The 23,797-nt window shown below is 36.6% G+C and overlaps 1 protein-coding gene across 4 annotated transcripts in view; it reads right to left on the reverse strand.

The window, feature by feature from the left end:
• The window catches only part of cnot1 (CCR4-NOT transcription complex, subunit 1), a 190,497-nt gene that overhangs the window by 44,968 nt on the left and 121,732 nt on the right, over positions 1-23,797 (reverse strand). For all 4 annotated transcript variants that reach the window (XM_051931631.1, XM_051931629.1, XM_051931630.1 and 1 more), the window contains exons 20-29: positions 22,973-23,097; positions 22,576-22,862; positions 21,112-21,190; positions 19,386-19,616; positions 12,713-12,853; positions 9,051-9,230; positions 8,802-8,918; positions 7,581-7,691; positions 7,411-7,488; positions 4,970-5,147 (exon numbers count right to left, since the gene is read on the reverse strand). In XM_051931631.1, coding sequence (XP_051787591.1) covers positions 4,970-5,147; positions 7,411-7,488; positions 7,581-7,691; positions 8,802-8,918; positions 9,051-9,230; positions 12,713-12,853; positions 19,386-19,616; positions 21,112-21,190; positions 22,576-22,862; positions 22,973-23,097 — 1,527 coding nt within the window. The remainder of the gene's footprint in view (positions 1-4,969; positions 5,148-7,410; positions 7,489-7,580; positions 7,692-8,801; positions 8,919-9,050; positions 9,231-12,712; positions 12,854-19,385; positions 19,617-21,111; positions 21,191-22,575; positions 22,863-22,972; positions 23,098-23,797) is intronic.

The raw sequence follows: 23,797 nt of genomic DNA on the forward strand, positions 1-23,797 counted from the left end.
AATAAACACTTTCTCAAAATGTATAACACGTGTGCTTGTATTCAAGAATCAAACTTAACAAAAAGACATTGTTTAATTTACATGTTGCTGTCAATGTGTGAAAACTGCAACCCAAATATCAAATCGATGCGATCTAAAAACATTTGCTGCATGCATGTGTGTGTTTGTGTCTTTCACAGTGGAATCAGTTTTGCTGGTGCATGGGTAAGAAACGCTGCTTTGTAATCGACACACTGCTTGTTCGATCCCAGGTCCTCCTTGCATTTAGCACTTTGAGTGGTAGGCTGCTTTTATTGTTACTGTTACAGAATATAAACGTACATTTGATTTGAGACTCTTAACAAAATGAAACAAATGTACAGTGGAACCTCGAGATACGAGCACCTCTGTATACGAGAAATTCAAAATACGAGGAAAGTATGAGCGAAAAATTCAGCTCTAAATACGAGCATTGGTTCGCGTAACGAGCCACAAGCCAGGCTGTGGGTATAGCTCGCGGATTAGCAAGGGGGCGTGGTAGCAGTTGCGAGCCGCGATCTGCGGTGTCTGCGTTTCTCACTTAAGTGCACAGGTGGGAAACTGCCCACATCCATGATTGTTCCTGTGGCTGATGGGCTGCAGCTGCCATGTCCTCCCCGCATATATAGAGAAGCGCGAGCAGGTTAAGGGGGAGAAAAAGTAAAAGAGAGAGAGAGAGAGAGAGAGAGAGAGAGAGAGAGAGAGAGAAGGCAGGCAGGCAGGCAAGTGCAGGCTCGCGTGTAGCTGAACAGGCGAGCCAAACAGCTGAAGCAGGACGGTGTAGAGAAGGTCAGCTGCATTAAGAGTGTCTCGCCTGTTTTAGAGCCCGCATGGGAGAAATAGGTGAGACGCTAACAGAGAAGAAGCACCGGGGATTGTCATCTGTTTTTAAAGACTGCTTCTTGTTGACGTTTTAACCTCGTGTTAAAGGATTGTTATTCGTGTATTTTAAACCTCCACTTCACAACTGTTTTAAGGATTATTTATTTAAAGATTTATTGAATGCTCTACTGCACTTTGGACACCTGTTTTGATTCTTTTAATAATCAGTTATATTATTTACCAGTGTTATTTATTAAAGGTAGACTACAGTATATATAATTTATCAGTGTTATTTATTAGGAAAATTGATTTTTATGTTAATATATTTGGGGTGCAGAACGGATTAACTGGATTTCCATTATTTTCAATGGGGAAGTTTGTTCTAGATACGAGAAATTCGCTATACAAGCTCAGTTCTGGAACGAATTAAACTCGTATCTAGAGGTTCCACTGTACTTTTATTCAAGAATACAACTGAATAAAAACAAAAAAAAAAAAAAAAAAATGCACATTACACAGACTGTTAAGACTAAGTTAAGTTTTGGCACTTGTAAAAGTTAGTGCATTTTTAATTGTTTTATTCTCTCGGTCACATTCCTCATGGATTCAAATATAAAAGTTGCTGCATATTGAAAGCATGATATTAAACCCCATTGGTTGAAATGGTTTTTCAGGTCAGTGATTTAAACTATGATTGTGTCTTTTTGCAGATTTACAAGAATGTTTTTCTTTCACTAACGAGCAACTGAAAATTTTAAAATCAGTTTACAATCATCTTCAAAATGTCTAGTGAATATGGTCTTGCATCTCATGTTGGTATAATGTAAATTTAGCATTTTTGGAAACAAAACGAAGAGGAAGGAAGGCACATTTCCTACTTTATAATGAATTACAATAAGTATAGATTTAATATGCAATTCTCATTTCCAAAAACTGCAGCTTAACACTAGAATTACCAGAGCCTACGAAAAAACTCGTAGATCCGGCCCACCTTAAATCGCTTCTTAAAACTGTTCTCACCTCCCCGCCAGCGTCTTTTGTCATCTAAATGTACTGATAAAGACAAGCTGCCAGCAGCCGGCTATTCCATCCCCCCAACGACTTAGAACGTAAACGAGCTTTTCCCAGCTCATGCCTTGATTGATTATCTGGGAGTGAAGTGGAGTTTTAGAGTAGAAATAATAGATTGTTATTTGGAACACACGCATTTCATATGTGTTGCATTTCTACAGTAATCTGTGTAAACACATTGTTAAAACAGAAACATTTTACAATATTCTAGTAGCAAACGACAAAATGTAGGCATAAACTATATAATGTATGAAGCCTGAAGTCCAAATATCAAAGAAACACTTTCACAAAAGGTACAAAAAAAAGCCACCGCCAAAAAAAGCCGCCTTAGTGTGCGACATTGATACGCATTAGTTATCACTGCTTCCGTGGCGCAACAGTATCAGTCGCTGGCTGGGAGTCTGAAGGTCATGAGTTCGATCCTGGACAACTCCATTTTGTGAAGTGTTCTTATTTTCACTATTTTAGAATAAAAAGATACATTTGATTTCAGTCTGTAACATCCAGTGTAATTTATGATATTTGTAAAGGTTAGCTTTATTTTTTTTTTTAAATTCACTTTTCATTGTCTCAGTCGCGTTCAAGATCCTTCCCTACCGCCCCTCACCTGACACTGCTGTTTTCACATAAAGACGCGCTATAGTTCTGCAGTGTATCACGATACATACGACCGCGTGTTTTTTTCCCCCAGTATTGCCAGTCCCCACGTGTTGCTGTATGCTGCTTCTTTTGTACTCCAGGACATGCAGAGGAAAGCATAGTAAAGAGCGGTAACTTCAGCGCTATATGCAATCATCAGACACTCCCCATCTGACACTGCTGTTTTCACATAAAGACGCGCTAAAGCTCTGCAGTGTACTTGTGACTGCATTGTCGTACCAATGCTTGCGAACTGAATTGTCTGCATGCACTTTCGTGGCATTACACGCGTATTTTTTGAGCATGCCCATGTAGCTCAAACACAGGAACATATGTTGATGTAAAAGTATAACAAAACAAGTGCACTTTTATTCAAGACTATAACCGAAGTTACAGTAGGCGGTTGATATGACAGCTTGCGTGGTGCAATGCTAAGAAGTGCTGATTTCCATTCTGTGCTATATAACTGTTAACATTTGAATCTGATGATTGCATATAGCACTGTCTTATTCAGTGTGCGCAAGAACATGCAGGTGGCCAGTTGCTGAGTGCTACAACGCACATTTTAAAAAAAGAAAGCCAAATATATGTGACGTTTTGAAGAAATCATTTTATGACACGAATAGTACCAATCAGAAAACATCGTCGAAGTAATGCAATATTATTTGAAAACGAACAGCGTCAGATCGGGTGTGAAGTTATACTGCCGCTGTTTGAGTCAGATCAATTTCCTCAAACAGACATTAAATTTATAAATTGGTATGCACTGTAAATCGTTAACTTTAAAATGTCAATCGCGGTTATTTCTGTTGATTAATTCATGCTTTTTTACTTAAGAGTCAGAACAGGAGCTTTTTCAGCTTATTCAGCTTCTGATCTGACTCAAACAGCGCCAGTATAACTTCACATCCGATCTGACGCTGTTCGTTTTCAAATAATATTGCATTACTTCGATGATGTTTTCTGATTGGTACTATTCATGTCATAAAATGAATTCTTCAAAACGTCACATATATTTGTCTCTTTCTTTTTTTAAAATGTGCGTTGTAGCACTCAGCAACTGGCCACCTGCATGTTCTTGCACACACTGAATAAGACAGCGCTATATGCAATCATCAGATTCAAATGTTAACAGTTATATAGCACGGAATGGAAATCAGCAGTTCTTAGCATTCCACCACGCAAGCTGTCATATCAACCGCCTACTGTAACTTGCTTTCTGATTTCTTCGGTTATAGTCTTGAATAAATGTGCACTTGTTTTGTTATACTTTTACATCAACATATGTTCCTGTGTTTGAGCTACATGGGCATACTCAAAAAATACACGTGTAATGCCACGAAAAGTGCATGCAGACACTTCAGTTCGCAAGCATTGGTACGACAATGCAGCCACAAGTACACTGCAGAGCTTTAGCGCGTCTATGTGAAAACAGCAGTGTCAGATGGGGAGTGTCTGATGATTGCATATAGCGCTGAAGTTACTGCTCTTTACTATGCTTTCCTCTGCATGTCCTGGAGTACAAAAGAAACCGCATACAGCAACACGTGGGGACTGGCAATATTGGGGGAAAAAAACACGCGGTCGTATGTATCGTGATACACTGCAGAACTATAGCGCGTCTTTATGTGAAAACAGCAGTGTCAGATGGGGTAGGAAAGGATCCTGAACGCGACTGAGACAATGAAATGTGAATTAAAACAAAAAAAAAAAAAAGCTAACCTTTACAAATATCATAAATTACACCGGCTGTTACAGACTGAAATCAAATGTATCTTTTTATTCTAAAATAGTGAAAATAAGAACACTTCTCAAAAGGGAGTTGTGCAGGATCGAACTCATGACCTTCTGATTCCCAGTCAGCGACTGATACTGTTGCACCACGGAAGCAGTGATAGCTAATGCGTGTCAATGTCACACACTAAGGCAGCTTTTTTTGGCAGTTGCTTTTTTTTTTGTACCTTTTGTGAAAGTGTTTCTTTGATATTTGGACTTCAGGCTTCATACATTATATAGTTTATGCCTACATTTTGTCATTTGCTACTAGAATATATAAAACGTTTCTGTTTTAACAATGTATTTACACAGATTGCTGTAGAAATGCAACACATATGAAATGCGTGTGTTCCAAATAACAATCTATTATTTCTACTCTAAAACTCCACTTCACTCCCAGATAATCAATCAAGGCATGAGCTGGGAAAAGCTCGTTTACGTTCTAAGTCGTTGGGGGGATGGAATAGCCGGCTGCTGGCAGCTTGTCTATCAGTACATTTAGATGACAAAAGACGCTGGCGGGGAGGTGAGAACAGTTTTAAGAAGCGATTTAAGGTGGGCCGGATCTACAAGTTTTTTCGTAGGCTCTGGTAATTCTAGTGTTAAAGCAATCAATACAAAATATTTAAAGAGGGATACATACCAGTTGTCACTACGGGGAGCATTTCTTCCGCAGGTTTAGCTTCTTTCTTTGGTGCAGATAACTGTTCATCTAAATTTTTAAGTTTATCTTTATCCTTTAATAAATTTCCAGGTTTAAGGTCATTGATGTCAAGGGAAAGATTCTTACAAAGTACTTCAATTTCAAATTTTAAATTAAGCTGCAAAAAACAGAAAATTAAAAAGATTGGTTTGTGTTTGTTGCATATCTTTTAGACATACAGGCTACATCCACAAGAATTTAAATACATAAACTACAAGGACATATGCATTAAGGTCAGCTCAGAAAAACTGAAACTTGCCGAACAGGTTAAAGTTAATTCCTTTTTTAAAATCAATATCCAACTTAAAAGGATAATTGCAGGTGTTCCTGTGTAACTGTCTGTACATCTAGTTTGTATGTCTGTCATTCAAATAGATGGTGCATCAAACATTTGTAGCAATGCACTTCATTACAACAAATGTTTGTGATGCCATCGGTAGGAATGACATACAGTGGAACCTCGGGTCACGACCGTAATTCATTCCAAAACTCTGGTCGCAACCTGATTTGGTTGTGACTCGAAGTAATTTCCCCCATAGGATTGTATGTAAATACAATTAATCCACTCCGGACCGTACGAGCTGTATGTAAATATATATATATTTTTTTAAAGATTAGGGGGCTCCGCCCCCTGCTCGCTTCGCTCGCCACCCCTGTGTTTGGTTTTCCAGATATACAATACAATTTATTTTTTGTATAGCCCAAAATCACACAAGAAGTCCCACAATGGGCTTTAACAGGCCCTGCCTCCTGACAGCCCCCCAGCCTTGACCCTCTAAGACGACCAGAAAAACACTCCCAAAAAAAAAAAAAAAAAAAAAAAAAAAATCGAAGAAACCTTGGGAAAGGCAGTTCAAAGATAGGTAGGTTGGACGTGCAGTGGATGTCAAAAAGAAGGGGGTCAATACAATACAGTATAATACATAGAACAGAATAAATCCTCAATACAGTATAAAAAAAATTCTAGAAGTACGGAGTAGAATTTCACATTAGATGATATCACATAATACGATTTGGATTTGTTTTAAGTCCTGGAGACCTTATTCATCAAGCTGCCACCCCCATTTTGCCATTCCACATCTGAAATAGAGCTAATCCGATGAAAGGACGCCTCATTCCCCGGTGGCGCCAAGTCATCAGGGATGACTTTACCTTAGGCAGGCAATCTACAATTTAAAGAGATTGTTATTTTCTTGGGAATTGTTACACATGCATTATTTTCACTTTTACTGCCAAAAGCAATCCAACAACTGCTAGGGTTAGATGTCTGTGGACTTGTTTTAAATGATGGCTCACTGCCTGGTCTCAGGGAGTGGGGGGTTGGGAGAGCTGCTGTCGTGCTGCCCTTCGATCTTTTTAAAGCCTGTACAGCCACTGTCCTTTTTGCTACGGCCCTGGGACAATCTCTTGGCACCAAGTCTCATGTTTACGGTCCCCGTGAGAATGTCTGTGGAAAGTCTCTTTTGTCTCGCGGGTCTTTTAAATGTCTTCCGAGAACTTCGGAGAAGATCACGTATCGTTGCACTGCTTTTGCTTTCCAGGATTTTTTTTTTTTTTTTTTTTTAATAATAGAGAGATTTTTAAGCACAAAAATAATTATACCATAGAATGCACAGTGAAATAATAGTAAACTAAATGTTTACTTACTTCTTCTGCTTGGGCTCTCTCGCTGCACAGGGAATGTACAAGGAGAGACTGAACATGTGCGGAAATCATCAGCGCGTACGAACCGGAAGGGAAACTGCCTTGTTAGTCACCCGAGTGTGTGGTCGTGAACAGATGCAAAAGTTTGGCAAACTTTTTGGTCGTAACCTGATTTATACGTGGTCCGAGACGTTTGTGACCCGTGGTTCCACTGTACATTACTACATGCATTACAATAGATAATACACTGTAAACATTCATTTTAGAGTATGTCAATTACTTAAGATTTCTACACAACTTAGAAAGGCAGCACATATTCTAAAATATTTCATTAATACTGTAACCATGGCTATTCTTGGGTAAATTGTTAATTAAAAAAGGAAAATCGTTTACACTCTAACAAAAAGCCTTGGTATTTCAGCAATTTATGAAAATAATCATTTCTAGATCGCACTGGAAAATGTTTGTCATTACTGTTTAAACTTGTGCCTTGTCACCTGTCTTTCACATAACTAATTATTCCTCTAGGAAGTTATTTAAAAAAAAACAAAACACACAAACCCAGAGCCCTCCTTCACTATTGCTACAGAATCCAAACACCACAAACAGGACAGTATACCACAATCCTGCTTTTTAGAAATGCACTGCAACGCCATTGCATTCTGAGTCAGGCGAGTTTTAGAAGTTTGTAAGCATGAGAGGGGGAGAAAGAACAATCTGCTCCCATACACAATTACCTTTAAATCATGTTCTTGGTGAAGTTCTGCTAAAACATTCATAATGGCCATTGTCCAGGGGTTCTGAGGCCTGAATATCTGAAATCATAAGGAAATCATTCATACAATCCTCTAGTCATAAAACAATGCAAAATCTACTAATTAAGACATCATGTAAAACAATTTCTTACCACACTCCTCACACTGGATTCTAAGACTTTGGCAACAAAAGGGACCACATACAGAAGCTCTTGCTGTCCCTTAACATAGGCTTCCAGCAGCAATGATTTAACCTCTAAATCCTATGAAAGATATCAAGAGTTAAAACATTTTCTGGAGGAAAAAAATTCCAATCAATATAAAAATATGTATAGAATGACTGGTTCCTCCTTTGCTTCTCATTTATCAAAAAAAAAACAAAAAACAGCATTTGTAAATATATAAATAAAAACTACCTTTTAGAAGCTTTATACAAAATCTGCTACATAAGTTTGATTCAAATACAGATTTTTGTTTTAAACTTGTGGTTACACACTCACAAAAGTAATGAGTTCACTTTCCCCAAATTCATTTTTGATTGAAAGAGCATGTTCCCCAAGGTGTTTGGGAAAGACAACTACTAAAGCACCAAGTTCATATCTACAACAAGACCCTTAAAAAACTTAAACCACGAGAATTTGACATAAATGTTGTTAATAGAAGAAAAAAAAAGATTTTGTAGTATGTGAATTAAATCTGTTCTTCACTGGCACAACACTATGTAAAGAATGAACAACTCAGTCTATGCTAGCAAAACTGCCATAAAAAAAAAAAAAAAAAAAAAAAAAAAAAAGCAGCTTTAGCTACCTACTGGTACTCATGTGAATGAAGCTTGAATCACATCACGAGAGGAAAGGTTACAAGGAAACAAAGACTGTTACTACCATTCCAGAAATGTTTGGATAAGTGCCTATGTACACAATCTGGAGACTTTTAACCACGTTAGAAAACTTACTGCTCCAAATAAACATTTGCAGCAAGCTTGTTCCACGTGTGCACTGGTGTTCCTCTAGACACCACTATAAGCTTCTATGAGAGATGCAGTATTTTATAATAGCCTCAAAATAACAAAAAGACCAAGATGAATGCTAGCATGCCAATTTGAAACAAAAATCTCTCAAAACTTAAGACTAATTCAACTCCCATCCAAGAAAGATAAATATAAATACACATTACATGAATAGTATAGATTACTGACATTTATTTTTGCACAAAAAATGAAGGGTTTTTATAAGTAATGTTTGGAGACACAAACACCGTTTATTTTTTTAAGCCATTTATGCAAAGATCATTCAATTTAATAAGGTACTGGTGGTACCCACCTGGCAGACTACTTAAAGATGTTAAACAGATTAAACATTTAGCCTACAAACCGTGTAAAGAATGGGCTTATTCTTTGCCAATGTAATCATCCCAAGCCAGTGTCCTAGATTTTTCAATAGTGATCTGTCAGAAAAGTTGGCTGCAGCCTTGTCGGATGTGAGGAGAACCTGTAAAGCACATAGCCAATAAGTAAATAGTTTCAGCATACTTGAATAGTGACTACACATGAAGTAAAGAGGTGGTTATTACAAGGCAAAACAAACTTAAAAAAACCATAATGAATTAGCAAAAAATCTCACCTTAATATTTCTGTATGTTTCATTAAGGACCATTTTAACAAACTCTTGGTTTTTTAATGTATCCAAAAAATTGGAGTAAAGGCTATGGAAGTTTGGTTCTATACTGACTCTCTTCATTACAAGATACTGGGATACCCAAGGCATAAATTCCTCCTTAACAGTTTCTTTCAGCTCTTCTACCTTTAGAAACAAATTTTAGAAGAAAAAAAAAAAAAGTTTGATACATTCCACTGATGTTAAACAGATTTCTACATTTCAAGTTAGATTTTATCTGCTATCAAGCAGAAGATATGTGCAAACATTTTTTAGCCCACCATTGATGTATGATAGTAATTAACTCAGATTACAACTAATTTCATAACACTAGGATACAAACACATTTTGGGGGGGGGAATGGGTGGGGATTTGGAGAGAAGTACACTTGCAAAAGCAATCCAGTCACTATAAACTTGATGTTTTCTATTATAGCACATTATTCGCTTCATTTGTCTGGTAGTGGTCATGGTGACAACACACTGAATTGGACTAACCAGGCCATATTTTCCCAAGTAACAGTCTTTAGTTGCTTATGGGAAATTCCTAGGTCCGTCAAGACCTGCACAGGGATATATTCTCTCTTGGGAGGTGGGTTTTAGGTTATAGTGAAGCACTGCATTAGTAGAAATTTAAGGACATGCAGGGGAAAATGTAGGTTCACTTGTGCCTAAACATGACTGGTCTGATCAAAGGGAATGATTTAGATACATGGGGGAGTAAGCACTGTACTAGGATGTTTACTTGTCCAAAAGGTATATCAAGGAGCTACCAGACTAGCATAAATTTAGGCTAACCAAGTAGTTCAAAGTGTCAACTCTTCCATCCATACAAAGACCATGTCAGATCAAAGACCTGGAGCATCCCCCATTTCATCCAACCAGAGGCCATGCTGAAACTGAGACCAATCAGCTTATTAGGCCAAAAGTACTCTGAAGTAGTCTTCTGTAGTAGTAGTCTTGTATTGTAAACACATTGAATGCTTAGACCTCTAACAATACCAACTGCTACCTATCCAGGATGTATTGGTATAATGTTATAACACTTATTTGCTTCTTTTTGGGCGTATTAAGGAACATTAAGTTAATTAGCAGTAAAACTGTAAACCTTCTCCTGCTTGTTTTGGTATTGCTAGAGTATCAGTCAACCCTGGTATTGAGCAGCTGGCAAGAGTAATGTAGGTCAAAGTGGGCACTGTCCATTCTGCTAGGCATTTGGTGACACAAAGCCTGTTAAGACAGCAGATTTAACAGGGAAGCAGAATTTTAGCTGTACCTCACCTCCCAACCTCCATTTCTTAGTGATGGGCTGAAATGCAGTCACTACCAGTGTCAGCCCAATACTTCATCTGATAACAAAGGTGTAAATCACAGTTAAGCTGATACCTCTGCAGAGGCTTCTTCAGATAAGACGCCAAAACAGACATTAATTTTAGGCTTGTGACCACAAACTGAACTGCCTGTATGTGATGGACAAAATAACGCACTTTTAAGGAGACACTGGTTCTGTAATCAGAAGGGACCTCGATCAAATCACACAAAGTTATATCTTCCTTTAAAACTAGCTACTTTCATCTCTTTTTTCTGAAACCTGACGAGCCACTCTCTCACAGACTGTTCTCTTGGAGCTGGATGCCCTGAACTATTTCCAAGATCCATTTTGTCAAGTCAGGTTCAGGCCAATGATTGAGACTGTTCTCTGAAGATTAGAAAGCAGCATTACTTCTACAAGAAGGGAACTTCAGCATCTACACTTTGTGCCAGAAAAAGCAATACTTTTTGTACAAAGTTGCAGGACATGGCAGGAGCTTAACAACAAGCTTAGAAAGGTCGCACCACAGCACACCATGAACAAAAGGACCACATAAGCAAAAAACAGTACGTAAGTCTTCTACTTGAACCTAGAGCAATAACAGCAACAACTCCCAACAGTACTGAACATCACTTGAAAAGACATGGTATTGTAAAATTATTTGTTTGGGTGAACGGTGTTGATTTTTGACCCAGTGCTATTGTTTACTGCAGAGTTTTTTAAACTGGGGGTTGTGAAACCATGGGGTGCCAAGAAGGTAATGTGTTTTTACTGTCTATACCCGCTGTGTTTGCAATATACATAGTGCTTACACACAGTCACAAGAAAAACGCAACAACTGCAGCCTCCAAACAAACACTTGAGAACAATCTTTCACATATATAGGATTCTCTATATCAAAAAGAAAGCAGAATGGGATACAGTTCACTCCGAGCCTATGCAACTAATACATAAAAATAAACTAAAATTTTCACTAATATAGCAATGTACTCCATTGCTTTCCAATATGGCACACTACATTTATTGATTTATGAATGATAAATCATGCCAAAATTGAATGCCTGATGAATATGCATTGTACAAGTTTTCATTTCATTCTGACACACAAAATGTGTATGTATGTGATGAGCAGTATTTTAAACGTTCTTGGGGTCACCATGGAAGAAGTTTGGAAAGCAATAGTCTGATAAGCCCAAAGTAAACATTTTTAGTTTTACTGTAATTCTGAAATACTAAGCTCACAAAACCATGTGAAGAGTTTGTCTTGCAAAAAATGTACAATCTTTGGGTGAGAAATTATTTCTGTGCAATTTGTTTATTGCCATATTTTCATCTCTTCTTAATAACAACCAACTTTCTTATTCAAGACGTTTTAAATGTTTAAACCCTTTTTTGATGTGTACCCTTTCAAAAATATGATTCATCATAACTTTTACAAGGTGCTTGCACACCATTAGCATCTCTGCCTTGTAATCAAACCTTCAGGAAAATCCTAGAGGAACAGTTGATTTTATTAATTGACAATGGAATTAATTTAAATAGTTGGTGAACACCTTTGCACATTCTCTGAAAAATGACTGGTTAAACATAAAAAAGTCATACCCTATGTGTGTACACTTGTGCCAAAGAATTTAACTTCACTTTTATTCTTCCATAAATGCAATTCAAAAAAAAAAAAAAAAAAAGATCTTTCAGGATTCTACTCTTTGCATTCATAAATGCTGACATTTCAAAATGTCTACACATTGATATTTGCTGTATCTGTCATTCTGAACAAGCTTAACAGTCTTCCAAAATACAAATAATTTTAAAACTGATTGGATATTTGTTTAGGCTTACCATCTGTGCCAGAAACTGCCTTTCACACCACAGTTGCCAAACCTGGCTGCTGTAAGAAGACAGAAGATTGAGCAGTACTGCTCACTGCTTTAATAGACATCACTAATACTGCATGTATTTCTAAGTAGTCAGGGAAGTACTCCATTGTCAGCCACCTATCCACCTCTATTATAATTATACTCCTACAAATTGTGTGTGAAAAAATGTTATGCTACAAGCAATAAAAAGGTACTCTCCTTTTCATTAATAAGAGCTTTGAATTGTGCAGTCATTCCAAATATACGTATGAAATGGTATGGTTCAATTTAAGAAATGTATAAACAAGAATGAGCTGTGTATGTAAGTATATAAGAACAAATTCAATAGACAATGCTCTACTAATAGAAATAAGAAAAACACTAAATTTGCAGCCCCTAAAAAAAGGTTAAACTTTCACATTATCACTGTCAAAACTTCAGCTAACATTAACAAAATCTTACCTTCTGTGTCATGTTTGACTGGGAAAGATTGTTAAAGATGAAAGCTATTTTTTCCTGAACATTTTCCGGTGGTTCCACAATCCTCTCTGTTTGATCAGTGGCTACTAGCAGTGTGTCAATATTGGTTGTATTAATAGAAGGCTGAAAGAGAATATTACCAATATACAAAATTTAGTTCACTGTAATCTTTCTATTCAGGTTTTAATAAATTATAACTGCTTAAACAGTTATGTCATTCCCCCAAGAATATTCTTGATCACCACAATTTCCTCTTTATATACAAATTAGGAATATCTCATATCATTGAAGATATTTTGATCTCCAAAACAATTTAACTAAAATATATTTATAACACCTATAAAAGACTGGACCTGCACTGTAATGGACTGAAGTACTATACTATTTCTCACCTGAAAGTCATTATATGAAGGAGCGGTTTGGAACTCTATCTATATGCAGTACAGTAATCCCTCCTCCATCGCGGGGGTTGCGTTCCAGAGCCACCCACGAAATAAGAAAATCCGCGAAGTAGAAACCATATGTTTATATGGTTATTTTTATATTGTCATGCTTGGGTCACAGATTTGCGCAGAAACACAGGAGGTTGTAGAGAGACAGGGACGTTATTCAAACACTGCAAACAAACATTTGTCTCTTTTTCAAAAGTTTAAACTGTGCTCCATGACAAGACAGAGATGACAGTTCCGTCTCACAATTAAAAGAATGCAAACATATCTTCCTCTTCAAAGGAGCAAACAAATCAATAGGGCTGTTTGCTTTTAAGTATGCGAAGCACCGAGGCACAAAGCTGTTGAAGGTGGCAGCTCACACCCCCTCCGTCAGGAGCAGAGAGAGAGAGAGAGAGATATAAAAAAATCAATACGTGCCCTTCGTGCTTTTAAGTATGCGAAGCACCGTGCAGCATGTCGCTTCACGAAGCAGCTGCACAGAAGGTAGCCAATGTGAAGATAATCTTTCAGCATTTTTAGACGAGCGTCCGTGTCTCAATCCCCCTACGTCAGGATCAGAAAAAGTCAGCGCAAGAGAGAGAGAGAGAAAAGTACGTTGGGTAGCTTCTCAGCCATCTGCCAATAGTGTCCCTTGTATGAAATCAACTAGGCAAACCAACTGAGGAAGCATGTACCAGAAATTAAAAGACCCATTGTCCACAGAAATCCGCGAACCAGCAAAAAATCTGCGACATATATTTAAATATGCTTACATATAAAATCCGCGATAGAGTGAAGCCGCGAAAGGGGAAGCGCGATATAGCGAGGGATCACTGTATACCTCTAGTGCAGACCTGGGCATTATACGGCTTGCGGACAAATGCAGCATATGGTCTTGTTCTGTATGGCCCGTGGAAGGTGCGGATGACAAGTATCTGCCTGGGCGTGTCGATCTGCATCACAACTATATGTGATAACAAATCAAAATTGATATGTATGGGAAATTGTGGAAGACTGCATCAGAAAGGAAGGGATATAAAAGAGGGAAACTGCAGGAGACATCAGAGAAAGAGGCAATACAAAAATTGTTCATGTTATATTGAATAAAAGAAGACGACGACTATTGAGCTGCATTCCGTCTACATTTTATAAAGAAAAACAAAAATGAGCAGTAAAAAAAAAAAAATGAAAGGTTGGTGTCGAAAACAGATCATTCAACAAATCCTAGACTCCTAAGAGAAGCAAAGAAAAAGAAGCGAACTGTTTTCTGATGGAGAATTTGTTAAAGAATGCTTATTGGAGTCTGCGGCAATCCTCTGCCCATAGAACATCTGTTAATCTCACAATAAGACAGACTGAGGAAATTGCAGAGTATCTGATACTACACACTGTGGAAAACATCAACTTCTCCTTGGCCGAGAGCTGTGATGTTCGTGACACAGAGCAGCTGCTGATTTTTGTGAAAGGAATAACAAAAGACTTTGAAATTATATACAATCAGTGAAAGGGACAAGAACCGGTAAGGATCTATTTACTGAAGTCAGTACACGCTTGCAAAAGTTAGGACTGCAGTGGGAAAAGTTAGTTGGTGATGCATCTGATGGTTCAAATATGACAGGTAAAAATGATGGACTTTTAAAAAGGATTTGAGGAAAAAGTGGTTAAGATTATTAAGCCAGCCCAAAAACTCATTTTTATATTACATTATTCATTAAGAAATGCTATGTAAATCAGTGTTGAAAATTAATCATGTGGATGATATAAATACTGTCAACTTTATCAGTGCTAGGGTTATTAAATCACAGACATTTTGTTTTACTGTTGGAGGAGCACAAGGATGATCACACCAATCTGGGCTACCACACCTGATGAGGAGGTGTGAAGGAATTTAAGTTGGCCCGGCGTGATGACTTTTTTCGTAGGCTTCAGGGATTCTAGTGTTAACAGATATGTAGCCATGTTCCTAGCACTGAATGGCAAGTTTTCCAGGTGATTTGAAAGACTTCAAAGCAGTGGAAACTGAAATATTCACCATGTCCTCTCCTTTTATATGCAATGTTGACAGTACCCCACTGAGGTACAACTTGAACTTAGACTTGCAGTCTGATGCATTGCTGGCAGAACACTTCAAGTCAGTGCCATTATGGACATTCTACAATTCTCTCAAAACGGAGAATTTACTACACTTGAGATGACTAGCTCAGAGAATGTTTGTCCTCTTTGGATCAACATACATATGTGAAGACACATTCTCAGTAATGAAATTTAACATATTCAGGTACAGATGCTCTCTCAGTGGTGACCATCTGTCTGCTGTACTGCGAATAGCAAAACCTGGAATTACACCTGACTTCAGTGCACTAGCTGAAGTTCAGACTTGTCTTCCCACTAAGTTGTCAAAGATACAGACATAATAAAATACTTTCAGTGATTAATGCAGTAAAATGTATTTATTTTGTTTTTGTTTTACACAATCAGGAACAGATTGTGTTTGAAAGCATGCTATAGTGTGTGTTCCATGTTTAATAAATCAAACAAAACCTGAATATGTGGTGTATAAATTTTATTATAGTTACAAAAATATATATGTTTAACGTAATATAACAGTTGACACAATATGGGCGGCCCTCCTCAACAAGCTGGTTTTCTCATGTGGCCCGTATAAAAAATAGTTGGCCACCTCTGCTCTAGAGACACAATTAGGTGCCAGTAGGTGAAATGGGAATATGTTAAAGGGGAAACCATGATTTAAGAGTGCAAGCAATAGTAATCATATCAGATCAAAGGGGTTCCTGCATTGGTATCATAGCATCAAGTTTTCAGCCATTGTGCATTAGCTAAACCTACAACAACTAAAGAAAAACATTACACAGTAGATCACTTACTGCATAAACACACAAATTATACTGTCCTGCTATACAGTAACTGAGGACTTACACTATAATCCCACACATTACAAAGGTCAGGCAGTGTCAAAACACCTGCAAATCACTGTTGTATCAGACAATCATTTCTAATAAATGAGGTTAACCCCATTCTACAGTCTTATCACAATAATAAACAGGAATAACCTGAAAAAATAGGAACTTCAACAGAATGAAACAGTTTAATTTTTTTGCCAATTACTTAAGTATACTAATCCTTTTAATTAGGATTTTGCTTGATGCTCTGCAAAAACCTTGAAAGATCTTCACAGTTTTTGCATAACTAATGTCAAAATGCAAATTTGTCAGAAAAGATAAAAGTATTCTTTTTTTTTTTTTTTTACCTGTAATAACGGCTATTTGGTCTCTGTATAATCACTGTGAGAAACAGCACTGTTCTCAGTGGGTGTGGGACTCTGCCACAGCTATACTTTGCCTGCTATCTTGTTTGGACATGATATCAAGGTGCAGCCAGGGATGGGGTCCAGTTCGTTGGCCTTAGAATTGTGTCACTTGAGCTTTGCAGATGACATGGTCCTGTTGACTTCATTGGGCCGTGAACTCCAGTACACACTGGGACAGTTCACAACTAAGTGTAATGTTGCAGGAATGAGGATCAGTACCTCCAAATCTGAGGCCATAGTCCTCAGTAGGAGAAAGGTAGACTGATTGTGAGATGAGCTACTGTATCAAGTGGAAGAAGCCAAGTACCTTGAGGTCATGTTCATGAGGGAGGAGAAATTGAGGAAAGATCGACAAACTGACTGAGGCGGTAAGAACAGTTATGTGGTAAAGGAGCCAAGTCAGAAGGCATAGCTGTTGATTTACCAGTCAATTTACACCCCTACCCTCATAAATGGACATGAACTTTGGTTAATGACCAAAAGAATGAGATTACAGGTACAAGCGGCGAAAATTAGCTTTTTCTGCAGGGTAGCTGGGCCCCCCCTTAGAAACAGGATGAAAAGCGCAGGCATCCAAGGAGAGGTTCGGAGTAGACCCTCTGTATTGAGAGGAGCTGACTGAGGACGTTCAGTCATCTAATATGGATGCATGCCTGTGTAGGTTTTATGGGCACTACCAGCTAGGAGGAAGACCCAGTGCTCACTGGGAGGATTACATCTCCCAGATGGCAAGCACCTTGGAACTCAACAGTATAAGTTGGCGAGTGCAGCTAGGGAGAGGAATATATGGGCCTCACTGGTAAGACTGTTGCTCCTGCGATCCAGTTTTGAATAAGTACTGGAAAAATGAATGAATGGATGGAGTAATTCAATGGAGCTACGCCTTCAGATGATTAGCTAGGTCCTTTAAAATACAGATGCTGTGGTTATGGTAAAGAAACAGGCATATAGGATCTTCAGTCAGAGCTATTCATTTATGCCTAGTGGTCAAAGTCTAGATACAACCTTGTGACTTTCAGCTGGGCATCCATCTGAATGAACACAGTCAAACCACCAAGCATAAAACAGTGCAAACGATTTCAGCAATAACATTTCCCTCTGGCCCATTGGTGGGCTAACATATGGTTTTTCATTACACACTTAACACAGGTAAGTAGTACTATATGAATTTAAGTATAATTGGATTGATATCTAAAGTCCAGTAAAAATAGGTGTAGACGGAAGAAGAAGTTTAAGGAATTAGATGTCTTTCTGATAAAAAGGATATAAATATCGGAAGATATTAGACTAAAATAGTAAGACTACAAAAAGTTGTGGAGGAAAAAAAATATTAAAGGGAAGTAATCTCTAAGACCTTCACTACTGTCTTCATCTGCCTTTCCTATTAAGACCAATAAAAGCTCAAACTAGATGAGTATTTCCTATCATGTTAAAAGGCACACTCTGGGGAGCGAATAAAGAGGCAAATCTCACTTTCCACTTTGATAATAAACCATCAAAAATATGAAAATCACATTAAACTGTTGAAATAATAATGGTAATTTAGTAAGACATCAGGGGAAGAAAAACAGCTTTATTGGTATCTTTTACATAATAATTTTCCCTTTGCAAAAAAAAGCTGATGCATTTTATAAATTGAATCATGCTTAATTTATGCTGACATCCATTTTGACACAGGACATTTGGAATTAAACATTCCAGCTACCTGAAATTGTTAAACTGTGGAGCACTGCAACAATGTCATAAAACATTTGAAATTTTTAAAAAAATTCCTTCAAAAGGCAAAAAAAAAAAAAAAAAAAAAAGGCATTCGCTTGTATCATCATTAGTAAAATGCTCAGTCTTTTGCCTTTTAAACATACCTTTTCAACCAGTCACTATGGTCTTAGATCTAAAGTTGAACTTGGAACAAATTTTAAACATTTTCCAGTCACCTAAAAAGAATGGTTCTGATCCTAATACCCTCACACTTCACTGTTCAAGCAGAAATTCTGGACATAATGCTGCATTATGCAAGAATTGTTGAGTGTTGACTATAGCAAGCTAAGATAGACTTCTTTATCAAAGAAACTTGGAAATGTCAACATTTTTTTTTGTAAATGATTTAAAAGAAATTTTTAAAATCCTTTTCAATGTTTGCAACATTTTAGATAAATTTATAATTTTAAGCCCTATGAATAACAATGTAAAACGATACCCAAATTGTTTTTAATGGTTAATAGTGGAAAGGCAGTTATTAGGGCAGCTTTGCTTTAATGAGTTAATTTTTCCAAAGTGCTTAAAAGTCTCAAAAAGAAAACTATATACAACCTCATAATGCACTAAAAGGCAAACTATTAAATATTTCTGTTTTTCCTTTTTTTTCCACTTTCTGGGTATAAATTAAGACCTTGTCATTTTTGAATGAAAATGCAGGTTTTATTTATTTCTCATGTTGTATTTTTTTTTTTTTTTTATAATATTCTTCACTGTTGACTTGCTTACAAAATCAGCTATAAAAATAGGACAGGAAACTTCAAATCCTGCTGACAAGAAAACTAAAAAAAAAATAAATAATAAAAAACGTAGCGCTCTATATTCCAAGGCAAGATCCACCCTTTAACTAAGGCCAACCCTTTACAGGTTTTAAGGCAAGATGAATTTAGGGTGGTACAGTCATAAATAAAACTTATTTTATCGCTATACAACTGAGACTACACAGATAAAAGTATTAAAAGGCAAATCTACTGAATACACAGGATTTTAAGAAATCTTGGCAGCAGTGCTAAATTTTTGAAAATATCAGTCATTTTACTAGTATCTTTTGTATGTACATTACATGCACCACAAATGGGAGCACTGCACAGAAAAAAAAAAGCGAATAAAGGCCTCTTTTCTTTGAGCTATCAATACTCACCGGAACATCTTTCTTGAAGCCAACTCCAGTGGGGCGGGTAATAGTAGTGGTTTTGGCAACAGTGGTTGTGGTAGATGTAGTTACCACAGTGCTAACCTGCCCTGGAAGAGATGCTTTAGGGGGCACTTGTGCTTGGGCCTGAGCTTGTGCAAGAGCAAGGCTGCCAGGTGTAGTAATTGACCCTTGCATCTTAACAGGTGGGTCTCTTGATTGTTGCCCATACTCTATGTACTGCAAAGATAAAATATACATTAATAATGAATGTAAACAATATACTTGTTTGTACGCAAATGAGCACAACTTTAACAAACCCTTTAAATCAAAATAAAAAGTGCATTTTTTTCACTACAGACAGCTTTAAGTCTAAAACTGTTCATTCCATTTTCACAGATTTAAGTTTATTTCAAATACAAACCATAAAATGCACAAACTTCACATCAATGAACTGAATTTTTAACTAGTAAAAAGCTGATAAATTTAACCTATGTTCCTTTTGGGAGAAGTACACACTTCAAAATGCTTGAATACCGGGCACCCACAAACGACAAACTGGCTGTCAATATCCTTTATCTAAGGTATTCTTTTTTTTTTAAATTATAAAGAGAATGCCTATGGAGGAATATTTCAGACAAAATGAAATGCACAAATATAAAGTACTGTGAAACGGGAGCATAAATTCATCACAAAATATGTTTTGTTACTTATTTATCTAATTTTGTCAGTAATATTCCACAAAATGCACCAAGAAATACAGCTTGAAATAAAACTCACACTCAAAACAGAGAGGGTGGGCTCTAGCACGTACTGTATTTGGATTGGTGAATTGTCTGTAGATTGCTCATGCCTAATTCAATATGTCTGTGTGGGAGATAGAAGTTAATGAAATAGCATAAGAATTAATTACAAAAATACCTACTATGATGATCGTCGTCTCTGATACACCATATAGATCTGCAATCTGTTGTACTTTTAAACCACATAAAATGAAGTGTTCTATTGACTCAGCTGGAAAGTCAAAGGATGTGTATCCAGGGCAGGTAACTTTGTCAACTGAACTGGTGTGTATCCTAATCTGTTGCACTAGTTCTTTGATGTTTTAAAAAATAGTTTAATTCATACCATAGTCTAAAAGGCACACTAACATTGTAATTTCTTCTAGTAAATCTTCAATTTTCTCTCTGAAATGTGTGTTAACTTTGGCAGAACTAATTTCATTGGCAATAGTAATTTTCAAATGTTGTGTTATTTCATTAACCTTTCTGTACGGAAGGTAATTAGGCATGAGCATTCCATAGAAGATGATTTACCACTTAAAACACAGTATGTGCTACAGCCCACCCTCTTAACATTGAAGACTGAAGGCGAGTTTTACTTTAAGCCATATTTCATGATGCATTTGGAGTACTAATACGGACAAAATTCAATAAGCAAGCAACAAAAAACACTGACAAAATTCAATAAGCAAGCAACAAAAAACACTGAGGCAAATTTATTTATGAACACAATTCACAGCACTTTGTTTGCACATTTATTGAATTTTGTATGAAATATTCCTCTATATAAGCCAAGACACTTTGTCTGATGTGATGCTAGATTAAAAAAAAAAAATCATTAAAAGGAATGGGATTCTTGAATTATCTTTAAAAAAATAAACCTAATGTTCTTTTTTTTCTCTTGCTAAATTAATTTAATGGCAATCCATGCCTAATACACCTAAAAATCTTACCTCCTGTAAGTGATGTGGAAACTGCATAAAGTGAGCAATGGAAGCCAAGTGCTGGCAATATTGGGGATAATCCTTCAATCTAAAATGAAGTATGAAAAGTCCATGTAAATGCAGCACAATTAATAATAAAGTGTGGTGCATACAAAAAAGACCATCCTACAAATCAAAACCATCTAACATACATGTGCTTAAGGTTAACCCACTGAAACTTCATTCATTCATTCTTAAACTGGTGTGCTGAAGATTTTTGACCGTTATTATAGTATAGCATTTTAAATGAGCTTTTCTGAGTAGCTTTCTTTTTAGCATAGCTTGTTCCTACAATATGACAAACATTTTCATACTACAACCTTTGTAACTACATTAAATATTCATACAAAATACGGCCACGTTTACTTAATTTTGACACACGTAACAAGCATCTACCACAAAAAGACTGAATACTGAAGCAGGAAGGATGCCTCCCTTTTGCTATAGTTGGGGAAAATAGTCTGAAATACTGCAATTAAGCAGCAACGTGAAGCACATCAACTGTAATGAAAAATTTAAAATCCCCTAAGATGTTTCGGCATCAGTAAAATCTACTCTATTTCTTGATATACAGTATAGTACAAACCTTTTAAAAACTTGCTTTAAAAAGACGCACCGTTTTTAACAAAGCCTAAAGGTATTGCTTGAACATTAAAGACTGTAAGACGAAAACTGAAGTTTTAAAAAGTGCACTTTCAAGCAACTAACCAAAACTAGATTTAATATAGTGTAAACAGTCCGGTTGAAGCTGTTAAAGAGTAGACATTATTACATGCTCAGAAACTGGACATTTGCAGTGCTAATGAACACATAGCTGGTGGAAATAAAGGAATCAGATATGACCAATATAAACTCTGAGCTGCAGAGCCACAGATGATGTCAAATTTTTGTGAAATTCAACTTTTTACATAATTCCAAACTATACTGCTTCAATCTTGCATTTATTTACCATTATCTAATTACTCCATGAAAAATGATTTTAAACTTTGAGCATAAAAGATTTAATCATACATATACATATGACAGAGGATTCCATTTTCAGCAATATTTGATAATATATGGGAAACTGTAAACCTTTCAAAAAGATCACTCTTCATTTAGACCCCAAGTGCCATTTAAACTGCAACATAAATATGATAAATGGTATAATGCAATGTGGTTGCTAGAAACTACAGAATCCATGTTGCTGCCATTTATAATGTCTTCAAAATTAATTGCACTTCTAAATAGTCTAACAAATATTGATCAGGAAAGTGCAGGCCTTAAATGTAATATCAAAAGAGATTTCTTTTAAATCATGTGATTTTTTTTTCTCTTCTCAACCTTTCACAATATTGGTAGTGTCTGAATGGCTGCAAAGTAGTATATAAGATGCCAGGTGTATAAACACACAAGAATTGGATAAATACAAAAAATGCTTTAGGAAAATCATACCTATTTTTAAACCTGTCTAGTGCAGCAATACCAAAGTAATACATTTTGGATCCAAAAGGCTTTCTTAAAGCTTCAAGGACATAACGTAGTGCAAGCCCTAGGGCCATGTAGGTTACAAGGCCTTTCTCGATTATTCCACCAAACAGACATGCAGTGATGTGTAGTTCCTTGTCTGGGTACTGAGGAAAAAAGCGGTACTCCTCAAAAAGATTCCTCAGCATACAGTTGAAAACTTCCCGCTCCCGCTTAATGTTAGAATCTTTAAATCTCTGCAACATCTCCAGCACCTGAAAGAGTAAATTCAGGCTTTAACAGACACATTCTAAAAATAGTAGACACCAAAGTATAAAAAGCCTGACTTGTCTGAAATTCCTGTTAATTATTGATTTGAATATACCTCATCTACAGACATTGTAGGATGGGGAGGATGGTTGTAAATTCGTTGGAAGTAGCTGTTTGCTTCATCATCAATCTCTTTGCTAAAGTGCTGGTTTGCTTCAGGCCATACCTGAGAAAGGTCAGCTGGAGCAGTAAAGAAAATAGCATTAAAGTAGTATCCCACCACAACTGCTATAAAAAAAAACAAACACACATACACACACACACACTCTTACATAGAATGTCCCATTCAACTAAAACACATTTTTGGAAGCAAACTAATGTGTCAAAACTGCTGATTTGCACTCACTTCAAACACAACCAATAATCCACAAAAGGCAAACAAATGTAAGGTACAGCCGAAGCACCAAATTAGTTTGACTTAAATGGATCACGACTTAATATTTAGCTTGTCTTTATGAAAAGCATCCGCAGAAACTACAAACAAACCAATTATCCAAAACCATTACATTCAACATAATGCAACCTTTACTAAACTAATTCCCTTTTGACTGGAACAAAACCAACTCTACAAAATATATCTTTTGTCAACTGCTGCAGATTAAAAATCAATAATGTCAGCCAGCACAAGCTGAAGTATATATAACGAGAGAAAACTAAGTTCTATTTGAAAAAATCTTTTGCCCTCAGCAATCCTGAATTAAAACATAACATACTAACCTGTATTTCCTCTTTGTCTCAGTAATTTGTTAAACTGGTTTTCTTCAGTTTAGTATATTCCAATAAGAGAAAAAAAAGTAAAAATTTGATAAAATCCAGTTTTTAAAAAAACGCCTATTTCAATAAACGCAGCATAGACCGTATTGTAGTCAATGCATAGAGG

Source organism: Erpetoichthys calabaricus, chromosome 9 (assembly GCF_900747795.2).
Source record: "Erpetoichthys calabaricus chromosome 9, fErpCal1.3, whole genome shotgun sequence".
Taxonomy (NCBI): domain Eukaryota; kingdom Metazoa; phylum Chordata; class Cladistia; order Polypteriformes; family Polypteridae; genus Erpetoichthys; species Erpetoichthys calabaricus.